We start from the raw sequence: 26,753 nt of genomic DNA, 5'->3' as shown, positions 1-26,753 counted from the left end.
TTTAACTCTGGAAGAATGCAAGTTGTTACAGGAAAGGTCTCTTTCATGGCGTCGGGTTTGGTTTTTGATGTTCGGAGTAAAGTGGTTTTTTTGTACGAATAATTATGCTTTTTACTCTGTACTAATCACGCCTAAAAGTGAACAAAGGCGCAAAGTTGGAAAGATGAGCGAACGGTGCGTGTTGTAAAAAACAGTTGGTTGTTGAAGAAAAACAAGAGAAAAAAACTTGAATATAAGTAACGATGGGGAGGTGCGGAAACTGAACGAAGTGGCTCTGGCGCTGCCTTAGAAGCTTTCCTCAGTTTTTCCCTCCACTTTTCTCTTGCTCCTCGAATTTTGAACGCCAAAAAAACCTAACTGTGTTCTTGTTACCATTAGTGTCTTCTGTTTTGGAGTCATCCTCAGTCGCAGAAGTTGGCTCTTCGAAGATTGTTCGCTGGTTTACCGCAAGCCTCGCAACGGAAAGCACTGCCCAAGTGGTATCGCTATCAGCTGTTGTTCCAAGCAGTCGGGCGAGACGCAGCTCGTCATCTGTCGAAATGAACTCGAGCGTGACAACAGATCAAAGTTCGTCCATATTGTCAACGTCAATTTCTTCAAGCAGCCAAGGAAAACATAGTTCATCATCTAAATCAGTAAGCTCCACTCTGGGAATATATCTAACTAGATCTGCACTACCTTCAGTGTCCTCTGCTCCGGGGTCATCTTCTGATATGGTGTCAACACCAGTTGTTGTTTCGAGCAATCAGGCGAGGAGCATCTCTTCCTCACTGGCAGGGAGCTCCAGTGCAGAAATTAATCACATTACGTCCGCATCGCCTTCAGGGCCCTCTGTGTTGGTGTCATCCGCTGCAGAGTCGTCGCCATTAGTGTCAACAGGCCTGAGCCAAAACTGGAGTACAGGAATCACAACTACTTTGTCATTGTCAGGTAACATTTTGTTTGTTAAAAAGCACGCTTTCATCCACGATCTGCGAGACACGTTCAAGAAATAAAGTATCATATTGCTATTTTTGAACAAGTGTGACTACATCATACACAAACGTTTGGTCAGGTTAAATCTATCCAGTCAGGCTGAAGACTCGTAAAGAAAAACAGAAATGTCGACTGAAGAAGTAAGAATCTTACAAGAATCATGCTTGATTTTTATTTCTTTTGCCAAAGATGTTTGAGATATTTTTCGGCCTCTTTGAAAAACCAACAAACAAGAGATGAAAGAGAAACAGCCCGACAAAATATCTCCGCACAAGCGTACCGCTTACTAATCAGCATCACCGAAGAAAAGTTGGCATCAGTAGCTTTCATTTTGAAACGTTATCCATGAAGTACATAAAAAAAGACAAAAACCAGCGTAATAAGAGCGTACTGCTTTTATTCAGATTTCATCCACAGACTCAGGGTAGAACCTCATTACGAAACGGAATCATTTACTTGCTCTATCAATAGAGAAGGAAATGTCTCGACAACGCTATGATGATCTAGTCAAACTACTTTCATTAACCCGGAGTCTAACATTTTTCGATTTAATTTATCGTTCGCAAGCGAACGATAATTTTTCTCGCTCGTTACAAGAAGAGAATAGCCTATATCAGAAAACAAACAATACCAGATTCAACGTGCGATATGTAGAGGCAGTTCCTGGCAGTGGCCACTTAAAGAAGTAGTTTAAGATTTCTATTCTCAAGGTACTTTAAAGTAAATAGATACTCCTTGTATTTATTTCACACCCACTTGCGGGTTTCTGTATTGAAGATGGATGACGTTTCATCCGAAACAAGTATAATCAGGAGAGGATATCTCTGATGGTATACTTTAAAAAATGTCGTAACCTTCATAAAAATCATCTCATGCTTGCTGGTTGCTAGCTGCTTGCTGGTAATACAATTCAGGAAAAGGCTGCTATTCGAGTAGCGGTGACTCAAAGCTAACGAATAGTACAAACTAATTTTAAAACTCTAGTACCTAATTTATGTCATAATTAATATTAAATTACAAGAACACCAGTCAAGTTAAGAAATAGCTGCTTAAGGCAGTCTTAAATAATTGTAGAGAGGGAGAACTCGTTATTTCATCAGGTTATTCATTTTATAGCCTCGCCCACTCCTCAGTAACGGAAACATTTTTTGAGGCCGAGGTACGAAGTAATTCTTTTGGCTTGCACTCTTAGGCCATAATGAGTGGTTTAAGAACACTTAGATATTTATGGCATAATCTATGGTGAACCTTGTACATCACTGTGGCTACGTTTTTTTCGGTCTAGTTTGAAGGTCATCTCAATTAAGTGCTTCACAAAAGTTGCTCGGGCCTTACCCCGCATTGAAAATAGCCTCCTAATGTTTTTGAACAGACTGAATGTAAACGTAAAAGTGTTAAACGATGTATGAATTATTTTTCAGACTCACCAAGCCCAACACCGACTACGACCAACGCCGGAATCTCAACTCCGACTCCATCAGGTTAGCAATAAACTACAAATACAATCTAGACAAAGACGTATTTCATAAATATGACCAGCTCCAAGTTGGCTTGATCAGTTTGTAGAGCACTGCACCGGGAGTGCAGAGGTCACAGGTTTGAATCCCGATCAGCCTGATTTTTTTTTTCAGGCTTTCTGCAACTGCTTAAGTTGCGTACTTACTGCGACGTTTTTTCTTCTATTTGATATTTCATCCGCAGTTCAATATATATGTTTCACATATTTACAGTCAAAGAGGTATTTCATTGTCTATGAAGAAATGAATTTGTATACATGCCTTTGGTTAAGAAATGAATAAATTTTGAGAGTTATGCTACGGAAGGATTAACGGCTCTTTAATTATTTGTTGGAATTAACTGGCATAAAATAAACAACAACAATAACAGCTTGCAGTGTTGAGGGTATTCGCGCCCTAAAATGTTAATTTCCTTCACAGCTTGTGACTCTGGGGAGTCTCTTACTGGAACAAGTGGATTCTTTACAAGTCCCAATTTTCCAAGCAAAGTCCCTCAATACAGCAATTGTACCTGGAATATCACTGTTCCCAATGGGTACATCATCAAAATCACCTTTCACTCTTCGTTTGGTTGGTATTGGCCAACAGCACGTCTTACCATCACAAATGTTGCTTCTGACGATGGCCGCGGTCAACCGTTCCAGCTGTACGGTTGGTCATTTTCTTATCCAGTGTACTCTGTGGGTAATTTCATTCAAGTGATATTTACATCTCAAACCGACCAGTACTCGGGATTTAACGCATCTTACATGGCCATCACTTATGATTCAGGTAAGTTGCGCTACGGATTTTCCTTTCTGGAAGTTAAATAGAATGTCACAATATGATTTCTGCTTTATGAATTTGAAAAATAAGTGGAAAGTTACTTTCTTGCCCGGAGCAAACTCTAAATTGAAAATTTACCACAAAACTGACTTGTACACGAAGACATGTACAATATAATGAAGGTGGGGGGAGGGGGGGGGGGTGCTGTGCTCAATGGTAAGGGAAGACCTGTTACTCGACTGCGGTCCTCCTACTGAAGACTTCTTAATAGATCTGCCGTAAATAATACAAGTTACCCCAGCATTTACAGAAATTGCGTAGGAAAACTAATAAACAAGCAAGTTGACGCAATGGCGTCGTATCGGATGACAAAGTATTGAGCGGCGAACATTATTTGGGTGATGCCTGCTATTACGGACATCCCGATAATACGACAGCAGCTAAATCTCCGGCAAAGATAAAGTACAGACGTTTGACTGAAATAAATTCCCTTTATTATAAACTCTCGCTATTAAGGACACAAACTCGCGGTCCCGAGGGTGTTTGCAAAAAAGGGAGCTGATGTACACAGCACACAAAATAGTTATTAAATATAACGTTGCCAAAATTTGCAACTTATCCTCCGTTTGTCCAGTTCTTCTTGCTATTCATGGGCATAAACTTGTTAAAAACAATAAAATTTAACCAATTTCAAGCTGTATTAAGACATTACGAAGAAGTTTCTTCATGTTTAAAGGGCAGCTTGCTGTAACCATCAACTATACCCATGCAAGATCGATGGAAAAATTCGATTTTTCTCAAACTCTGCAATAATAAAGGCCTTTGCCAACTTGTTACAAATATTGAACTTTGAAGTTGTTTGGATTTTTATTTTCTTGTTGAGGCGAGGTTTAGTAATTTCCTCTCATAGCGTCCAAAATCGGTCCTGAAATTACACTTTTATCGAAGGTTAGCAAACCAAAACGGAAACCGTACCAGGAGAAACTGATGCATGCCATTAAAATATCATCCTTCATCGGCGTTTTAGAGCTGTTAGGTCTCAATGAATTTCGATCCTGAATTTCTTATCGAATTTCCAAAATAATGCCTCGCGGAAGTATTGCGTGACGTTCAATTTTGGCCAGATTCGTGGGCAAAAAAATCGATCTGGTACATGGATTTACCTATCAAAACTATTATTACCGCCAAAAGTATCATTTTATCTTAGCTTTTACTGAAAATGTAGCTTGGGTAAATGAAACGGCAAATTGTGAGAGCGTGTTGAAAACAAGACAGTAACGCTAATTGATTGACATGTTGACCCGCCATGTTGTGAGTATTATCACGGTTAATTTACATAAAAAAGTTCGACTCTGTGTTAAATGTACGTAAAAAGTCTTTTGTTTCCCTCAAATATCCGAGCGATATATCATATCTCACATGTAACTCAATACCAGTGCGAAACGGCATTTTTGCCAATTGTAAGTGTAGTGGTTTCATTTTGATTTGTTTACACAATGCCACAACCAGATATCAGGTTACATAAACTGACAAACATTTCTCAAAAACTTGGGTAATACATGGGTTTGGCTATCGAAGCTATTATTCCAACCAAAAGTATCATTTTTCTTAGCTTTTATCGAGGAACTAGCTTGGGAAATGAAATGACAAATTCTGCGAGCGTCTTCAGTCTTCAAACCAAAGTGCTCAAGCTAGTTAGTTTTGACCTTCCTGACGCCGCGAGCACTATCGCAAAAGGTTATCCAAAAACTGTTAGATGGTGCATTAAATGTTGTGTCATGTCAGTATTCGTCTGTGTAACTCAATATCAAGGTAAAATGACCATTTTCGTAGTTTTATGTAAGGGTTATTTTAAACTGCAAAGCCTAGGAATGGACGTAACATAATATCAGTTGATAAATCATTCAGTCGACAAACAACTTGAGGAAAACTTATGATAAATATAGTAAATTAACTCAACATCTTCAAGTACTTCTTACCTCAGTCGAGGTTATCTGTATGAGATAATTGCACCATTTTAGCAGATTTAGTCGATGCGTACACGTAACATTCATTCAAATTTAAAACTGTTGCCTAGTTACACCGTAACAGCGAGACACAGGCATCGCACTTTTTTTTATGCACTTTGCCCCATGTTACACTCCTGCCTTTCCTTTATACAGTCAAACCTCCCCTTGCGACTACTTCCTAGTAAGCGACCACCTCTCTTGGGCTATCATTTTTCCAGAATACCAAAATGTCCCCAGTCAAATCACTATAGTTAAAACCCCTCTTAAGCGACCACCACCGCGAGCACTTTTAGAGATTTTTTTTGTTTCAGTTTAACTCCTGTAAGCGACCACTTGTCACATACGCGACAAATGTCCTCATATCTATCCCCTGTCAGGAGTTGGACAATTTGCCTTTGTAACATTATGACTTGTACATTATTGAGTAGTTCAGGGGACATGAATGTCACAATCGGAGGTGTTCTGAAATAGACTTGTCCCATTCGCCGTATTAGGTAATTTATCAGAGGCGAACAATTACCTTGGATACTGAAATTATACTGGCAATATAATTTTGAAAAGTTGAAAAGCATTATTGTGGCTACTAAACCTCTGGAGTCACTTTATGCTGATGAGTTCAAAATTTAGACCCCTTGTGCCGGTCTGGCCTCTCGTAAGAGACCACCTGGGCTTGACATTTTGAGAGGTTTGACTCTAGTAATATCAAACTACAAAAAAGGATTCTCAAGTAGCTTGGATCCCACAGTTATACGTCCGAAGGATGGCAAAAAGAAATTACTCCTGTAATGAGCGCTACACAGTTACCTACATCGGGCTGACTTTGGCGTCTCTGCAACTGTTTCGCTAAGTAGCATCCTTTTTATTATATTTTATTTTTTTCTGAAACATTCAAAACGTTAAAATGGTGACCGACTTGGACAGAGTAATACCGCGTTCTCTGCTTAAGTGCGAACCCCATGAACTCGGTGCAGCAGAGTTCATTTTGTTAGATCGCCATCTGACCCCAAACAGGTTACAGTGCCTCGGACAAATAGTCAGCTCAAGATGAGTTTTGTCGATATCAAACACTCCTATAAGATAACACCGCACTTCACGTCCCAGGCTAAAATAGGAAAATAAGAAAGAAAGAAAGAAAAAACAAAATAAAGTAACGGCAGTAAAGTCAGCTTTAATGACAACCTGGTCGACCATGCATGCATATTCAGGGAGGGTCTCCCCGCCATTACCTTGACTTGTATATTGAATGATTTTTTTTTAGTAAGGCAAGTAAATGATGATGATGATGATGATGATGGTGATGATGATGATGATGATGATGATGATGATGATGATGATGATGACGGGGAGGAGGAGGAGGAGGAGGAGGAGGAGGAGGAGGAGGAGGAGGAGGAGGAGGAGGAGGAGGGCTGGGTGGGGATAGGACTGAGGGTGGTGGGTACTTATTTATCTAACCTACAGAGTTTTTCAGAACCAATGTGACCGATTATAGATATAGTTTATTATTCAGGCCTCCAAGGTTAAGGGAAGTACAAAATGTCGTTAGGGTCAAGGTTTGTCACTGCCCCTCCCCCGACTCCCAGCTACCCTAAACTTTTCAGGTCACGCATAACAGACCCTCTACTGGCGTGCAATCGTGCGTGTCGGTCGCGGTTTATGCGTGACATCCGGAAAATACTGACAGATACACTTGACAAGGAATTTCAATCGTGGAAAAGTTTAATAACATCCTTTCCATCAACAAGAAAATTTGGAAAACATGGCCATGATAGCCAGGCAGGCTCCACTTAGAGTTCTGGCTGGTAAAGTCTCTCTGTAAAAGCGAAAAAGCCCGGCATAATGTCCGGAAGAGTGGAAAACTGGTATACTTGCTCCCACTCATACCTCTTGTCTTGAAGGGTGCGCTATATATATTTTGAGTGTAGGAGGAGAGAGAAGTTGTCTGTACATTTGTCCAGGAAACTACAATATGTCAACATTGTTTCTTACCTACTCAAGCGAGTATGAGTTTCACTTCACCACGAATCTTCAGTTGAAAGACTATCGAAAAATGCATCCACAAACGCCTCCAACAAGTTTGGCAGATCCACACAAAGCCATGAATTGTAATTTATTACAATGCACTTATCGAGTAACAGGCGCGACTCGACAGCTAGACAGCTTAAATTTGGATATTTTAACGTGTTTCACTAAGCAACTGACCGTAAGCACTAGGGCAATAGCAGGATGCGGAATTGCGAAATTCTACTAGAAATGAACAGTAAGATTGGTACAAGTGATGACCATGACTAGTACAATGCATGGCCTGTGCGAATGGCCTTGTCAGCATAACACGAGTAACACTTCGCAGTGAGCGATCTTCTTAAAAACTTGCGTTTATTTAACATTCTTAGTTTAAAAATAAAACTAAAGGACAGAAAGACTCAAGCATAAAACAATTTGGAAACAAAAACAACAAAGAAGCAGGATAGTAGCGCTTAGCGGCCAATCGGTATTGGATATCCTGTCTTCACAAGGTAACCTGAATGACGTGTGACAGTTTATTTACTGTATGAAAGTCTTGTAAATGCGATTGTTTATCCAGTAATGCTACAATTTCCCGAGATAACGGTAAGAAGTAATTCCAGATCTCATAATTTCATATAATTTCATATATGTCACACAAGGTTTTTTGAAAACTTTTGACGATATTGAGTTATAAACAGATTGCGTCTCGGATCGTATAAGTATAAATTCAAAATAAAACCGCTAAATCTGGCAACAAAAATGGTCGTTTTCCTATAGTAATGACTTATATATGGGAGGTGATAAAACGCTCAGATATTTGAGGAACACAAAAGACTTTTTACGTACATTTAACACAGAGGCGAACTTTTTTATGTAAATTAACCGTGATAATACTCGCAACATGGCGGGTCAACATGTCAATCATTTAGCGTGAGTGTCTTGTTTTCAACGCGCTCTCACAATTATTTGCCGTCTCATTTACCCAAGCCACATTTTCGGTAAAAGCTAAGATAAAATGATACTTTTGGCGGTAATAATAGTTTTGATAGGTAAATCCATGTACCAGATCGATTTTTTTGCCCACGAATCTGGCCAAAATTGAACGTCACGCAATACTTCCGCGAGGCATTATTTTGGAAATTCGATAAGAAATTCAGGATCGAAATTCATTGAGACCTAACAGCTCTAAATCGCCGATGAAGGATGATATTTTAATGGAATGCATCAGTTTCTCCTGGTACGGTTTCCGTTTTGGTTTGCTAACCTTCGATAAAAGTGTAATTTCAGGACCGATTTTGGACGCTGTGAGGGGAAATTACTAAACCTCGCCTCAACAAGAAAATAAAAATCCAAACAACTTCAAAATTCAATTTTTGTAACAAGTTAGCAAAGCCCTTTATTATGGCAGTATTTGAGAAAATCGAATTTTTCCTTACTTGCATGGGTATAGTTAATAGTTACAGGAAGCTGCTCTTAATACTTATGGCTGTCATGCTACAGAGAAATCCTTTCTTCAGCGATCCGACACAAAAATACTAATTAAATATATGATTTGTTCTGAGTAGCCTAATTAGGCACAAAATACTTAAAAAATTTTACGAAATGTACAAAATGCTTCACGGTACTGATAACCTTTGTTTTTCTCTGCATGAATTATTTCATGAGTTATTGTGAGAGGTATTTTTGCATATTTTACGTCAATTAATGCCCATTTCAAAATTCTGCTTTTTCTTCTTTTCCTCAAATTTCTGGAAAATTGTAGATAATAATTTCCAACATAGCCTTCGAAAAGTGTTCCTCAGAGAAAATATCTGGTTTTTCCATTTTTTAAATTTAGCCAATGACTCTTGCAATCTACAAGCAAATTTCATTTACACCCATTTCTAACAAATATTACGGTGGCCTACAAGGAACACACTGCAAACACAAAAGAAAGCACGCAAATAAAAAAGGAAAACACGACAATGAAAAGAGAACCATGTAAGTAAAGACGACACATGCAGAAAAAAAGAAACGACAAAAATTGAAAAGAAACTACGCAAACGAAAAAGAAACCATGCAGATAAAAAAGAAAACACGAAGATAGCCCAACTCTTGGTGTGCTGGAAGGCGCAAGGAAGCGCCCTTGCTCTGCCCTTACATTTGATGAGTACAGAGATTGAAAAGGACAAGAACGAATATCAAGATTTGGTGGGAAGAAAGAGAAGAAAGAGAAGAGTGAGAAAGTTAATGAAGTTACGATTCAGATTGTTCTGATACGATTGAAAGATGGAGAACTGAAGGTGGTTTGAGGGTCGACGTTACCGCTCAAAGTTACGCCAACAATAGCTGCTGCAAAGCTTCTTCAGAAAGGAAGCGAAAAGATGGTGAAGTTCAACAAAGATTTATCGTCTGGTTTAGGTTTTACTTTGCTATATCTATATTGGAGTACAAAAAATAACGTTTTTTTTTTTCAACTTTTGGATGCTACGAGTGTGTATTTACCACACTGCAGGGAACGTAAGCTAAATATTGCGCAGTCCAGCCATCAAAATCAGAAAACAATTGAATGAGCTGTTTGTTGTGCTTTGGGCCATTGTTATATACCTGCGTGATAATGATGATGATGTTTTAGATTTTTTGTTTAGTTATAAGTGTTTTCTGTCCCCTACAAATGAAAACATCGTGCAAATTCTGTCTGAACTTTCCCACCAGGAGATAGTACAGGCTAGTGCCTGCATTTTGAACAGACACAGATGAATATGCTGTACGTGTAGTATGCTAAGTTGAGAGATTCGTTACATAATGCATAATGCATAATGTATTTGTAACTTCTTTGGCCTTGCATGTGATGAAACTGCCCTTAGGTGTATTCCTAAGATATGTTTACCAATTTTACTCAGTTACTTAAAGATTAGACATGTTTACAGAGTTCTCTAATTTTTTTGCCAGCATCTATGAATGATTGAGGAAATTTTGTGAAGCATGTTTATATTACATGGGCTTAACGTGACTAAAAAAGGCTTAGTTAAAATGCACAAGAGATATAATGATAATCTGAAAGGACACGAAGAGGATTTTACAAAACTGATGCAGTGACTGAGCTGAGACAAACTTTGACTTGGTCAACCTCTCTTGTGTGTTTGCAACAAGCCATTTATTTCAGCATTAGCACTATTTTGTATTTTGAACCAATAGCGTCAATCAGTTGTTTGACATTGTAGTGATAGAAGTATTTTAGATCATGAATTTGTGGTGAAACATTGCAATATGACTTACTTGTTTGGCTACTGTTACCTCAATGAATAAAAATTTCTGTGAGAATTGTGTAAGTGTAATTTGATTCTTCAGTGTCAACAAGAACCGGTTAATATCACTGCTAACATAAAGTTTGATACCATCAAACTAGGAGCAAAGTTTTAAAATTTACTGGACGGAAAAGCAACATGTTACACCATGTTATTCATTCTGCAATTTAATTATGTGCTGATATAGAGATGGAGCCTCCTTTGCAGTACCAGGATAAACCCAGCCCTCAGTTTTCAAAACATATTCAAAATACTTTTCATACAGACTGTCCTCCACCTCTCTTAGGCAGTGTACTTCCATCTCCTTCGTCTTTTCTTCAGATACAGAAATTTTACATTCCTCATGTGCATAATATTCAGAAAGAAAAACATAACATCTGGTACCCCATCTATAGCACTGTACGTAGACTTGGAAATCTTGTGACTGTTCCAGTGATCCCTGTCTTTCTTCAGGTCGTCTTGAAGTAGCCTTGAAGAACTAAACCATAACACTCCATAGAAAGTGTATTTCCTAAATGAAGGAGCCCATAATCTACCATGTTCTTGAACAGGCTGATCCACCAATTCTACCTGTTTCTTCTGAAAAAGGACCACCAACCTTCAATGCGTTGATTAGCTGGAGATGAGCAATAGCCGTGCGATTTCTCACCAGCCAGTTTATCCTATCTTCAATACGAAAATTTCACTGCATGGCAGCAGCAATTCCATTTTCTGTACCACAATCAGACACAACCAGCAAGGGGCATCCACCAAGTTCCTTCACCTGGTTTAAGTAGAAGGTTGCTGGTACTTTTGGGTCATTGTTGGAGTGGACTACTTCTAACCACAAAATCCTGCGCTAAATCCATCCACAGCACTATGGATGGGGAACCCATACGGTTTAAGCTTATCATAAGCTTAGACCGGAAGGGGTCCTCATCCATGGTGCTGTGGTTGGATTTAGCGCAGGATTTTGTGGTTAGAAGTAGTCCACTCTAACAATGACCCTGTAAAAATATGAATTGGTAATAATAATTATTGAGAAGTTGTCTATATAAAAAACAAGCAAGAAACAAAACAACAAAAACCAAAACAAAAGAAACCTGTAATCTAGACTGACAATTTGACACCATGCCAACTACGGTACACCATACGAAATTGCATATTTCAGCTTGTCTTACATATAGTAGGCGTAGACCACCAGGTAGGTATTACCCTCGGCCTTAACAACCATTTTACAGTTGTGTATTCAGTAATCTGGCCTATAAATGGCAGTAAGGCTCGAGGTGACCTCGTTTCGACACAAACCACTCTTGTTTCTCATGTAAATGCAAACTACTTATTAAACATAGGAACAAAGTGGTTAACATGAGAAAAGCAGCTATCATAACAACATCACTTCCAGCCTTGTTGTCATTCAGAAGCTACTGGTAGGTCTCTGAGCCCACAGTTATAAAATGGCCTATTAATCATTTCCTACTTCAGCGAAAAAAGATACTAGCCATCCATGTGCCACGAGGCGTTGTCTCCTTTAGATGTAAAAGTTCGCCTCTTTAACAGTCGTGACTGTTGATTTAACTTCGAAAAAAGGGAAATTAGGAGGCGAGGAGTGAACACAACAAACAACTTAATAAACAACGTTCGCCATCTTACACCGAGCACATGGTCGAACTAAGGCCGCAGAGTGTCATGGCTGATTACGACATGTAGGCATGCGATGCGGGCGTACTCGTAGTCTCGCTAACATATCAACATCCTTCCTTGTTTAAGAAAAAAAATTGTAAATCTACAACCAACAGCTAACAATAAACTTTCAAACACTAAAAAATACAAACGCTCAAAAGTCTTATTGGAATGCCATGTCTACTGTACTGATGAACAAATAAACAATGCCAGGGTAAAACAATCCTTCCGACTTGTAGTCTCTATTTGGTTAGGTAATCTTTGAAACGGATTGGCGGTTTTATTTCGCGCCTTGGTCGGTTTTCACTTAGTGACCATCCAGCACTGTCAGTAGGTGGATTTCTCTCGTTCACACTGCACGACTGGTTGTTTACTACTGGAGGGTCTGTGGGTGGTGTCACATCAAGAACACGAGGCAGAACGACAGGAAACAGGCCTAGGGCCTTTGGTGTAATGCTGGCAGGCCTCATATGCACGCGATTTCTTCTGTACGTTCCTCCATTGGACCACTGACTAGATAAGTGTAAGGACCCAGAATGTCAGTGACTTTGCCTAATTTCCAGTTCTGCCCTTCAGTGTGTTGGAAAATCACTGACTGTCCCACATCTATTTCTGAGAGCCTTCGGGACTTCCGGTCATGAGCGTTCTTAACACTACGCTTGTGTGCCTCCTGCTTCTCTTTCACAAGGGGGTCCTTTGGGCTACCGCTGATGGTAGGCAGAAAACTACGCGTTCTTCTGTTGAACATCATTTCTGCTGGACTAAGACCAGTGTCTTGACGAGGGGTGTTTCTTTGCTCTAACATCCCTTCATAAGGATCTCCTCCTTCTTTACGAGTTTTCACGAGAAGAGAATTCATGATTTTAATGGAAGATTCTGCTTTGCCATTGGCTCTCTAAGGCATTGGTGATGAGGTAACATGAGTTATACCCCAGTCCTCCACAAATGAATTAAATTCCTGACTGGTAAACTGCGGACCCCCATCCGACACAATAATTCTCGGTATGCCATAACGAGCACAATGTTTCTTGAGCAATGTCACAATACGTACACTCGTCATCGCTGTGAGTGAATCAATCTCGAAGAATTTTGAGTAGTAATGTACCACTACCAAATAGTGCTTCTCAGCAATTGCAAACAAATCAAGACCGAACTTTTGCCATGGTTCGTCGCCATCACTGTGCTGCTTGAGTGGTTCTGGTGAATTTCGCGGTTTCATTTCCTGGCATGTTTCACACATGTCGGCTAATTGCTTGATGTCAGAGGCCATGTTGAGCCAATACACTGTTCCTCTGGCTCGACGCAACATACTACCACGAGCTTAGCAGTTCAATACATCCCAGTGTCACTTAGAATTTGTTCCCAACGTTGAATACGTACTTAGTTTTACCGATCTCTAAAGAGCTATGGGGAAGAGCCCAAAGAAACGGAACGACAGCGCCAAACGAGTTAAACCAAACTCTACCAAAGAAGAGCAACATGGCGTCCACGCAGCAGATGAGTTGTATCTGGAGCTTTTTGACCTGATTAGAACATTACAAGCAAAAGGCGAAGCCAAAGGAAAACAATTAGGAAATCTACAAACATAACTCGACGAAGCTCGTGTCGAGATTAAATCGCTCTAATCCGAGGTAGAGGCCCTAAAAGTCTCGCTTGAATTTACACAGAAACAGCAGGAGGAAGCAAATGAAAGAATAGAGATGTCAGGCGAAATGTTTACAGTAGACGCTGGAACCTCATCTTTCACGGTATTCCAGAAACCGTGGAAGAATGCTGCTCAGAGTTCGTGAAACACACTATGGTCTCGAAATTCAAGATGGACCAAAGAAAAGTCAATGCCGCTATTTTCTGTGGAGCCCACAGCCTCGGGAAGAAAAAGAGATCAAGCAACGTCAAACCCAGGCCGATTATCGTCAGGTTTGCCTGCCGCGCCAACAGGATGTTACATGGCGTCAACGTTTCAACCTCAAAGAGTCTTCAATCAGAATTTTATCCGAAGACGTGATTTTATTCGGCTAGCACCAAAAAGCAAATAATAACAGAGTGCTCAATTATATTCTTCTTATCGCCAAATATCATATTTTCGCAACGAGTATCTGCAATGACAGGTTGAGCTTTGAACGTTTTTTTTTTTAACGCCTGAAAAACAAACCAGGCGTTCTATGTATAATAGCCACAGCGAGCAAATCGCTTCATAATTTTGAAATCTCTTGGGCACCCTTACTATAGACTTTGATAGCTTAGTTTTGTAATGTAGTTTTTGTTTTTGCTTTTGTTTTGCTTTTGTTGTTGTTGTTGTTGTTTTTTTTTTTTTTACAATAACGTATCATTGTAATTTATTGTTACCCCATTGTACGCAGATGCTTGTGTTCTTTATTTAAGCGCTTTATTAAAGTGCTTTGTATTCTGTAGTTTTTCTGTGCTACCTTGTTGTTAATAAAGTTTTTAATAATGGCTGCATGGGAACCACAACTGCTTCTCTTTTAATCCGAATTCCATTCACAACACTTAGACAGTCTCGTAAATCAAAATATGGCAACGCCCCCCACAGGGGTACGACGCTTGTCTGCTGGCCATCCTTCCAACACTAACTTCATCACAGCCTGCAGACTAAAATGACACGAGGTTGCTTTGCATATCTCATCAAGTCGCTTGTCTGAGATGTCACCAAACACATGGATATTCATGATTCGAGTACGGTCATCTTGGTCATTCCCACTATCATCTTGGTGAGCTCTACTCAGTGCGTCAGCAATGAGTAAGTCGGTAACCTTGACAAATACAAAATGGACATCGTACCTGTGATACCGCATCATAATGTACTGAAGACGCTTGAGTGCTTGGTTCAAAGGCTTTCGTATATGGCAGCAAGAGGTTTGTGATCATTCTCAACTTTTACAGATCGGCCATACGTGTACTGGTCAAACCTCTCAAGGCCATACAAAACAGACAATGCCTCCTTTTCGATCTGCGCCCAGTTTCTCTCAGACGGTGTCAGTGCTCGCGATGCGTACTCTATGGGACGATCTTCTTGAAGAGGCACAGCACCAATCCCATGTTTGCTACTGTCCATTTGAATAACAACTTCTTTTGAAACATCAAAATAGGCCAGACATGGTGATCCAGAAGGGTTTTTCTTTAGGATGTCAAAAGCATTTTCACATTCCATGAACCACACAAATGGACTGTCCTTCCGTGTTAGAACACGGATTGGTTCAAGCGTACTGTACCATGTCACAAACACGATTTACACCCGCTTCATCGGTAGGTGCGGGCATGTTGCGGATAGCTTGTACTTTGGCCTCGTCAATTTTCACACCATCCTTTGTGATTTTGTGACCATGGAAAGTAATCTCAGTTAAACCAGTCTGCTGTTTGTCCTGGTTTAGGACAATGTTCTCAGCCCACCTTTTCAAGGTCTCCGTCAGTTTCCGTTGATTTTCAATTTGAGCTTTCTCCACTGTCTGGCCACACCCAGCTATGACGATACATCCTCATCAACACTAAACACGCCTTCTGGACCTCCCAAAACTTCATCAAGTTTGCGCTGGAAGATCTGGCTCGAGACCTTGAGTTCAAAAGAGAGCCTTTTCCAACGGTAACGGCCAAAAGGAGTGATCATTGTGGTGAGTTTGCTGGACTCTTCGTAAAGTTTGACGTGCCAATAAGCTTCTCGCACATCAAGCTTTACTTTAAACTTTGGCATCCCTGAGCTTGAGGAGCACATCATCAAGTACTGGTAGTCTATAATGTTCACGCTTGAGTACTTCATTTTATGGTTGCGGGTCAATGCATACAGTCATTTCAACTAACATTGTCGGTTCAAAGCATGAAGCTAAAAGACAAGACCGAAAGTTTACCTGGGATTTTTATGAATAAATTCATCAAAATTAGTCATGCCCGGAGAAAACAATAGGTTGTAATTAGCAGTACAATGACCTGTACGTACAGGGATGATTTTGATGAAATTATTCATAAAAAAATTATCCCACAAAACATTGCGGTCTTGTCTTTTAGCTTGATTTTAATCCGACAACGTTAATTGAAATAGCTGTATGCCTAATTTGCCAATGGGCTTGCTTTGGCTGACCCACTCGGTTGGCTCCGTCATGGGAACAAGCACACCTTTTCCTCCCAATCGATTCAATTCTTCTTTTACAGCATCTTCAATTGCAGGGGGAATTTTCCTACATCGAAGTACTTTCGGTTGGTAATTTTCATCGGTCTGGATAGTGGCTTCTCCCAGAACACCAAGTTGAGGGGCATTGATCTGAGAAGTGAAGCATTCCTCATTTATGGTTATGAAACCAAGTTCCTGAATTTGGTTTTGATGCCTAGCAGGTTAGTAAAACCGTTTGGCACCACAATAAACTTTACTTCGGACTCTACACTAGTACGGGGATTCGCAACCCTTAGTACTGTTTCCCCCAGAGGCTTCAGGTTAGTTTTGTTCCACATATTCAGACGTACTGTTGTTGGAGGCACCTGGTGTTTCCTTACGTGTTTCTGACAAATGATCTTGACATCAGCTGCACTATAGAGTTGAAATCTGACGTCATAGTCATTCACGGTTAAAGTAGCATTAATACTATCTTCCTTATGGCTTACAGCCATGAGCCATGGATCATCATAATCATCATTACCATCTTGGGACTGCGACATTAAATGTACCTTTTTGCATTTGGACTTCAACTGATTTCGACCTTCACTTTTCACATGTTTTTCCCCATGCAGGACGTTTCTCTCTGTTTTTCTTATGTTCGTAGCCACGAAAATTACTGTTAATTTTTATATCTTCATTGTCTTTCTTCACGTGTCTGTTGCCACCTTCGGGTTTAATGCTGCGAGGAACTCTCGGACCGGCTCTCTGAGCCACTGTGTTCACTTTTGTTGCTGAATTGGAGGGGTTTGAGTTGTCTATAAACTCCTTAACTTGCTTGGTAGACTTTTCATAAGCCCTACAGACTTTTATAGCTTTCTCGAGCTTTCTCGAGGGTCAAAGCATCCACCCTAAGAAGTAACTCTTGAAGTTTTCCTGTTACACTAAACACAATTTTATCTCTCATCAGCCTGTCTTTCTCCTGGAAATTGCAGGACGCGCTGCTCTCGTTTTGAGCTTCATAAGGAATTTATCAAACGGCTCTTGGTATAGCGTGTTACAAAACCTGTGTGACTCGAGGACTTCATTGTCTCTCGGATTACAGTAATTCTCTAAAGCTTCCAGTACCTTATCGGGCTTATGTTTATCTTCGGCACTTTCCCACACGATGTTATCATAAACTTCTAAGACGTGAGGGCCCGCACAATTGAAAATGATTGCAGTTTGTACCTTTCCATCCTTCGCGGGTGTGCCAGAAGCGGCCAAATAGACCTCCATTTGGCGCTTCCATCGCTTGTAATTCTCAGATAGGTTTCCCGAATTCACCTCTTGTGGGGGTGAAATTCTGAACTGTCCGGACTCCGGAAACCCTAAAAATCATACCATTATGCCGAAAATTATGCTCGTGTGATGCTGGCTGAAAGTTTGCCCGTGAATCCACGGTACCACCCAAACGAGTCCCCAAAGAGTTAAAACGCAACATTTTAATATTTTTGTTCTACCCTTAAAGGCGACGAACAAAATCTAAAATGTGTAAAGCATGTTAACACAAATATTGTATGTCAGCAATTTGGTATATGTTTATCTCTTGCGTCTACTGAGACATATTTCAGAGACGTAAACTTCTTTTGACTCGCCTTCCCTGGTCCTCGTTGGGTTTTGTTCTTGACTTTATTAGAAGCAACTACACGACTTCATGTTGTGATTGTTTGCAGGATGACTGCCAGGCCTGATGGATCTGGCATACTGCTGTACCCAGGCCTCTAAACCAGTAACCAAGCCTTAGAAAGAGCTGAATAATCAGACAGCAGGAAAACTCGATATTTTTTCTTCCATTTTCACCGAAAATAGGGAAACTATTAGTTTTGTAGCATTATGCTCGATGCTCTGACTATGCCATTATGCCCGAAATTATCCCGGCATAATGTGTCTAGCTCTAGTCCGGAGTCTGACGTCGCCATTTGCTTAACTGAATCCTACCGCTGCCGCCATGTTGATTTGACTTCGAAAAATGGGAAATTAGGAGGCGAGGAGTGAACACAGACAAATAATTTAATAAACAACGTTCGCCATCTTACACCAAGCACATGGTAGAACTAAGGCCGCAAAGTGTCATGGTTGACTACGTACATGTAAGCATGCAATGCGGGCGTACTCGTAGTCTCGCTAACATATCAACAGTGACCTCCTCTCTGCTACACCAACAGCATCGATTTCCGCCATAATAGCTGCAACCTGGTCGCGAGGTACGTGTATGTGATGTCTCAGTCTCAAGGCAAGCCAAATACTGCGATAGCCTGATAAGCTTCCAGGGCCATTCATTTCTTTACGGATGGCTTGTCGTAGTTCAGAATCATCTATTAGCTTGCCATTGCCTTTCCTTCTCAACCCTCGAGGTTTAAGACGCCTCTTCAGTGTCCGTACAGACATTTGTTGTCCTTCTCTTTTCTTCAGCAGACCAACGGTGGCATTATAAGGATGCTCACGGTGAAAATAGTTTAATATAGTTTATTAAAAAAACTCTCTTGCAATAAAAGAACTGAATTATCGAGTACAATTTACAATCTTAAGGCAACTATTATCTAACGTATAGTAATTTACAGTCATAACAATGTTCATAACAATTGTCATCAATGCTTTTTTCTGTGAAACATCTATCGCAAACAGTCTTATGAGCTACACTTCCACCACAAAGACCACAGAACATAATATATAGCGAACCAAACATGGAGCAACAGAGCTCAAAGGCAATCTGGGCTGTGCCCAGTGCCTCTCGCCAACTTCAATTATTTTGGTCAGCGATCTTTCAGCGACACTATGACATGACACTAAAAAATCCGCTAGGACTCTAGGAACTAGAAAGACTCCGGGCGTGGGTTCCTTTATTTTATTTGCATGATTTCGTCCTTTTTTGCGTGGTTCCTTTTCAATTTTTGTGCTTTCTTTCTGTCTGCATATTTCGTCTTTACTTGAATGGTTCTTTTTTTGATTAGCGTGGTTTCTTTTTTATTTACGTATGTTTTTTGTGCGTGTTTTCTTTTTTGTTTTCATGGTTTCTTTTAGGTTTGCGGTGTGTCCCTTGTAGGCTATCGTAAAATATGGCTTAGTTTTTGACGTAAGCAGACCTCGCCCAATGTCACATCACTGAATTTAATTTAGTCTCAATTATTGCTGAACTCGAGAATAAGAGAATAGGTGTTTAAAGAGGCAGTGTCACCTATTTTTGTGTCACTTTGAATAGCCTAAAATCATATTTGAATTGATTGAATGGTCAAAATAATGGTTTGCTTTTGTTAAAAATAACCCCACTTGTGCACAGAAGCTCGCATCGTTTATCTTTGGCTGGGAATGGCTAGGATGAAAGTGGATTGCAACTTGGAAAAATCGGCCAATTTTCTCATGTTCTTCCTTTGTATTGTAGAAAAGTCACTAAAAACTGATTATAGTTTGTTCTTCTTCGGAGGAATCCCTTACTATTTTCTTTCCAGTGCTCTAACAGCAATTTCATGTTAGAAAAAAGGTTCTCTGACAAATATTTTAGCAGTTTTGAAGAAAATACAGCAATATGGCCCCTTTTTTAGACACTTTTAACTAAACAGCTGCTTATAAATCTTCCGAGAAAATTTCACCCTGTTATTTACAAAAATCGGTTTCATCTGCACCTGCTTCAATACTGCTTTACAGGCAGGCTAACCTAAGTGACTTGATACTTTTAGACAACTTTAAATTTTGAGCTGCTCAGAGCAGCCAATATTTGATGTCAGTTTATAGAGATCCCTTCATGTGAGCCTATAACAAAGGCTCTAGAGAAGAAACTCAAGAATCAAAGCACAATGCTTTATACTTCTCAATTGTGAACATTGAAATAAAAATTATGCATCTAATGCTTTCTTTTTTAAGGTGGTTGTAACTTTTTTTCTTAATTTGGTTGCTAAGATATGTAACTGGTTTCACCAAACGCTGTTAATGCATAACTGCGGTTTGAATAGACCTTCACATATACTTAAAAGCACTTCAAATAAAAGTAATGTTTTCCAGTGATGAATTCGATACCGAAGTTTACTTTCGAAAGGTTTCAAGCATTTGGGAGACAATTCTAAGAACATTACTGTACCCTTTATAGCAAAATCGAGATTGACTAGTTTTTTTTTTTTTTCTGCAGTGTGTCCAAATTTGGCAATCCTGAATGAGACATCAGGAATCATCACCAGTCCTTTCTACCCCAGAAATTACCCAGACTACCAGAGATGCAGCTGGCAAATCACAGCAAGTGAGGGAAACTACGTGGTGTTGATCATCGAATACATGGCCATTCAGCTGTGTGGAGTGTCCTGTACCTGCGATCATCTGGAAATTCAAAATGGCTCAATTTTTGATAGTCTTTATCACACAAGTGATGCAAGACGATGTGGTTACCATTATAGTAGTACTTATTTCTGTTATCGATATTATCATTCTTACGATTATCATTGCTTTCACTGGGTTCTCATAGTTCACTCGTATCGCGAGAGCTTGAAGGTGCTGTTTCTTTCTGATGGTAGTTCACCGAAGACGTACCCTGGATTTAAGGCAACGTACTTTCAAGTAAACCGCAGTACCATAATCACAGGTAACTCCTGACCTCCGTAGCAGTAACATGAGAAGGAAGGAGAAACTTCATTATCAAACATGACACCTTGCACGAGTTATCATTATTATGAGACGCGCGAAATTAAGTACACACAGTTGTCTTAAAACCGAGGTCAATAACCCCTGAAAAAAAAAAAAAAATTCGGAGTGTAATCTGGTGTCGCCACGGCCGCCTTCCCATCACTAACAAAGGTTCAATTTTTTACCGACACTATTAGACTCGCGTTCTTCCGTCGTTGAAAGAAGTAACAAACACACACAAAAAATCACAATGTAACGGAGTATTTTAGGAAATAAAACTATTCTAATTTTGTTTTGGTGGAAGCCGGAAAAAATTGAAGCGGATATAAAAAACACTTCTTGTGCTGAAAACTATTCGGGAGCATTTACAAATGGACCGAAGCGTTCAAGAATTGAGTGCAAGAAAGAATCATCAAGGGCTGAGAGGGAGTCGAGGATCTTATATAAAATGTATTGTAGAAACGAATATGAACCTAACCAAACATAAGCACACAGAACGTGCATGACTTAATTTTCGAATACGTACGTGGCCCCTTGCATTAATCGCTCCATGTGCATGCCGGAAACAAATTTGTTCCAGCTATTAAGAGCTTTATGCCATATAAAAAATGCCTTTTGCTTTAGATGAATAATTCTCTTTGGACGCATCTTCTTTTTTTGTTTTTTTTTTTGTTTTTTACGCGTCACCCATTTGACACACTAACACCTTTGAAGGAGTAGTCAAGGCCTTACTCATTTCGTATACGAAAATAGTGCTGATATATTGTCTGACTTAAATTTCTCGCAAAAGATATTACAGAAGGGTGTACAACTAATTATTCATATAAAGGATAATTTTCTCCACAGCTTGCTCCTCTGGAAAGGTCCTTAGCGGATCAGGAGGATCCTTTTCAAGCCCAAATTTTCCAAGCAACTTCCCTAGTTACATCAAATGTACCTGGAATATCACAGTTCCCAGTGGCTACATAATCAAACTCAGCTTCTATAGCTTTACATTAGGTCACCAAATGTCGAGAAACGAATCACTTCTTACAATCACTAATGTTGCTTCTGGTTATGGACGTTTGCCATTCCATTTGACTGGTGACTACCTTCCTCCACCAGTGTACTCTGTAGGCAATTCTATTCAAGTGATATTTATCTCTCTCAGTGGTCAGTACTCGGGATTTAATGCATCTTACACAGCCATCACTCAAGACTCAGGTAGGTTTACTTAGGGATTTTGCTGGCCTCTGTCACGGCAGGTAGTCCGTTAACCCCATTTAGAGCTGGCTGTGAAGGGAGAGGGAGAGGAGTAGCTTTCTATCCTCCTCTATAACTGAGTGAATATTGAAGTTATAAAAATAAAACTGGTAGGGATCATGAAAGGTCCTAAGATTTTTCCTTTTGAGATTTCGCCAATGATGACTATCTGAGATCACCATAACAATAGTAATAATTATAAAAGTAATGTATAATTATATTAAGAACCTTTCCAGAATCCCATGCACCTGAAAAATCGCAAATGCCAAAAACCTATGGCAATTTTGAGCCAAGGAGGATGCTACACGACATGAAAATGGAATAACACTTACCAGAAAATATTCCTCGTATCAAATTTTGTGTGATGGCATCATTAGCCACGTTACAACAGCCAGAAACGCGTTTAAACTCAATGCAAAACGTACACCTATCAATTCGAAAAAAATACAATATTAATAGTAAAAAAAATGGTGTGAAGTTTATGGCAAGGCCATTAACGGTCTTGAATCTTAAAATTAATGGGGCTGTACCAAGAGACATAGTCTCTTGGGCTGTACACAGCTGACACACAAAAACCAAAAATCTCGGGAACTAATTAGAGAGGCATATCCTCTTGAGTTTAAGGCGCGTTGCAACATAACTTTGCATGTATATAAATGTTTATTTCAAGAACCTTCCATAACATTGTTACCATTGGTACGTCATTGGTCACATGACCAAGACAGTCTTAATTTTTCGTGGGTTGTAAAACCACATTAAGCCCAATGGTAGGACGCTGGTTGTGGATATTTTGGTAAAAGACATTCAAAAGGGGCATTATATTATTTCTTCTTCTCAAACTCAAAGAAAATCATTACTGTGAACGAGGTTTGCAGAATGTGATCTTAATCATCATAAAAATTAGTGAACTTTAGATTTGAATTTCTCCAAAAATTATTAATGGTTTGGGAAGCTATATTAAACATTCGAAAGAGTGTTTCATTGGATTTCCAAAATCCTGGAAGTTGGTTAAAAAAAAAAAAATAGGCTACGCCTCGTTTTTCCAACCCACTTCTCGGCGTTTGGAAATCAGACGAAACAACCTTCCTCGTGTTTGATACATAACATCAACTTGCTTTCGACTCCTTCCCTCTTTTTAGAGTCATCTTTTTGCCACATTTTGCAAGCAGCAAAGGGTAAAAGGAATTGTCGCTGTTCTTACGAGCTGCAGACGAATTAAAAAAAAAATGTCTAAGTCAGACTATTGTATTTTCGACCCAGTGATTGGCGATAAGCTTAAATGTCCTAGCAAAGGTTAAACCAGGGGGGCCCTGGGTTAAACCGTTCCCTACCCAGTCATGTTTTGGGGATAACACCAAGGGCTTGGCCGCCTCGCCTTGGCTTTGAGGAAAACGCTTGGTTTCAAGACATTCACGTTTATTCAAGTTTATTCAAAAATTCAGCCGCAGGTAGCGAGAGCTGATCAAGGCGGGCCAGACTTACAACTGTTTAAGGATGAAAATCGATATTCAGTTACAGTCATTGCAATCTAAGAAAGACAAATAGAATTTAGGGGTAGAAGAGAAATCACGAGTAACTGACACTTAATAGAGCGTTTTCATTCATGTGACTACCGGCCATATTGGTTTACTGAAACAAAAGAAAGTATTTCCATAAAAATAGAGTCCAATTCCCAGAGGTTTAGTTTGGGACACCAACATGGCCGCCATTTCTTTGTTTTGGGACAACAACATGGCCGCCGTGACGTCATGTGAAAACACTCTATAAAAAAGAATGTCGAAAAATTAACGAGTTGCAACTAATTGGCGAGACCTATTTTCTGTACTATGATTGGCGTTTCAATATAGACATTTTCATTTACCAAAATATGGAGGAGAAACCGGCCAATTTCTCCTTTGAATTCTTCCTTAGGTAAATCTTTTATACGACGCGGTATCTCATTTTACAGTCTTACGCCAAATCGAAAAAAAGAACGTTTATCTATTTTGTAGTCCAGAATTTTGGACTTAAAAGTTTCCAGAGGTGGACGATCGAGTGTTATATGAATGGACATTGGAAGTTTCTAGAAACAGCAGGTTTTAAGTTGTTTATAGGCGTGTTACTATTATTAATGTCGGGCATTCAGTTGGAAACAGGATCGTAGTATAGAAACGTCAAAGGTAAAATATTCGCATTGGCAAACAAGATAACAGCATGCTCACATCTATCGTTGAAATGAATCATTCGAAGTGCTCTTTTCTGGAGTCGAGGATAAGAATTTTATTAATATAAGTCTTTAATGCCCGTCCCCAGGAAGAGAGTCCGTAAATTAGATAAGGATGGATATGTGAATTAGTGATAAATGTTTAAAAGTATACATCGTGATATGATAGGACGTAATTTAGCAATTAATAAGAGCAGCTGTCCGTAAAAATCAAACATATCGTGGCAAGGGTGGAAAATTCGACTTCTTTCATATTTTAATGATAGATAGAATAGGATATAACTAAAATCACTGTATATTTTTTTCGGTGAAATATCCTTTTATTTCAAAGAAAAATGTAAAAACCAAAATCCGTTAAAATCGTCATTTGAGGCGCTAAATTATTACACGGTTTTGAAAGCCTCGCATGCAAAGACAAATCGTTCTACCGCCTTTAAAACATTCAACTCTTTTTTTTTTAATCTCTAAATATCTGTTGGAATGATTTTGGGAATATTGCGTTGTTTGTCACATAAATTTAATTTCGAAGGGATACAATTTCCTGCAGTAAAGGTATTTCGTGAATAAAACTAATTTTCACCATGTTCGAAACCTACCTTCAAATCAATTAAGCTTCTGGTGGTTAAACGTTTGAGGGATGGTCAAATGATTAAGAGCGACGCGAGAGCTTTACAAAGTAGACCCTCCGTGGTAGACTTTGAAGTTGTGCGGGTCAGACATAAATTATAGTCCGTGCACATGTCTTGACCCATATTAGGTTAAAATAAGCACATAGATAACATTTCGAATGTTCAAGCCTTATTATATGCTGTAAAATACAGGTTCAAAGGCCATTTTAGCACAATTCTATGGTTGCTCGTGAGGGTTGTCCAATACTCACCTCTTTTTCGGGTCGTGAAAATGTCTTTACGAGTCGTACGAGTCGTGGAACAATTGTTCCACTGGTCAGTTTAGTGCAAGTGGTGAAGTAGTTTCATTTTCGTGGAATTACATGATTTTGCTTCTAAATTTTTGGGGTGCATCTCATTAGGGAGACTTAGAAAATATTAGTCCGTGTTTGTAAGGCTGTAGGGCCCTAGCATTCAGTTGTCGACTCGTACGAGTCGTACAGGTGGACAGAAGCATTTTCGAGTGGACAAAGTAAATTGTCGAGTGGAAAAATGCATCTCATTAGGGAGACGAGATTTGTAAGGCTGTTTATAGGGGTCTCGCTATCAGTTGTCGACTCGTACGAGTCGTACGGGTGCCGGACAGAAGCTTTGTCCAGTCGACAAAACAAATTGTCGAGTGGAAAAATGTATCTCATTAGGGAGTCTCTGAAAATATAATAAAATATCAGTCCGCAAGGCAGAAGGGCTTTTAGCCAGCGCAGCAATCGGTTGTCTAGTCGTACGGCTGGACTCAAACATTGTTAGCGAGTTAATAATTCATTTTTTTAGGGCGTCAGACTTACACAGTAGAATATCCTGCATGATTTGCCGATTTTTAAGGCAGGAGGGCCGTAGCAATCGGTTGTAGGGCCAAGCAATCTGTTGCCGCTTTCGGGTTGACGAGTGGCATAACATTTTTAAAACCCAGTGGCTATTCGTACGGGACCCGTAGGCCGACTTGCATTTGCTATTCATACGGGACTCTTCTGAGTATGCGTAGTAAAGCTATTATTCATAAAGATTATCTTACCTTTCTTGAAACCTCTAGTTTTTGTAACTTTAATTACATAGCGTCGAATTCGCAGTATTTTACAGTATTTTCGTGGGATATAGATGTCCTTTCGTGACAGTCACGAGATGATTCTAATTGTGATAATCATCGTCGGTGAACACAGCGTTCCAAGAATCCTTAGGTTGAACCAAAACGAGCCACCAATGTGTTGTCTTTTAGAACGCAACCTTCATTTTCTGATACTGCGTATTTCAGACAACTGACAGGGCGACGTTTGAACGTCACCCTTGCACTCCCGTACTCCGTGACGACTGATGCTATTTGTACGGCATTGCTGGGTGAACAACAAGAGTCTGGGTACGAGCCTGGATGCCAACCTGCCGCTGCACGCAAAAAGCCCGGGAAAAGCGCGGCAAATTTGTTTCTCAGTCATATCAAACCTGGACTTCCATCAACTTTGTGAGGGGAAGATACAAAAACCTTTGCATCTTAGCATTCGAGATAAACATTGTCGTCGTGGAAGAAATGAGCTTGAAGTCATCTCACAGTAAGTATTCCACTTAAATCGACTTTTGACTTGGGAAATAATCACTATCAACAAAATAAAATTTACATCTACGAAGGATTTGACATTCCAATATTGCACTCTTCCCTCTTGCCCAGGAAAGCAGAAATGTT

At 39.7% G+C, this 26,753-nt stretch overlaps 1 protein-coding gene and 1 pseudogene across 3 annotated transcripts in view; one reads left to right on the top strand and one right to left on the bottom strand.

Moving 5' to 3' along the window:
- LOC146480107 (cubilin-like) overlaps nt 1-26,753 on the top strand; it is a 127,341-nt gene that overhangs the window by 18,030 nt on the left and 82,558 nt on the right. The window contains exons 6-7 of one of the 3 annotated variants that reach the window (XM_085109980.1): nt 379-930; nt 2,397-2,456. The exons of the other annotated variants lie outside the window; for them this stretch is intronic. Coding sequence (XP_084966106.1) covers nt 379-930; nt 2,397-2,456 — 612 coding nt within the window. The remainder of the gene's footprint in view (nt 1-378; nt 931-2,396; nt 2,457-26,753) is intronic. 3 annotated transcript variants of the gene reach the window in all.
- Nucleotides 10,709-18,810, bottom strand: LOC146480108 (uncharacterized; annotated as a pseudogene).

The sequence above is a fragment of the Pavona decussata genome, unplaced genomic scaffold (assembly GCF_977016875.1).
Source record: "Pavona decussata unplaced genomic scaffold, jaPavDecu1.1 SCAFFOLD_55, whole genome shotgun sequence".
NCBI classification, from domain to species: Eukaryota; Metazoa; Cnidaria; class Anthozoa; order Scleractinia; family Agariciidae; genus Pavona; species Pavona decussata.
This window is presented reverse-complemented; position numbering and strand designations above follow the sequence as displayed.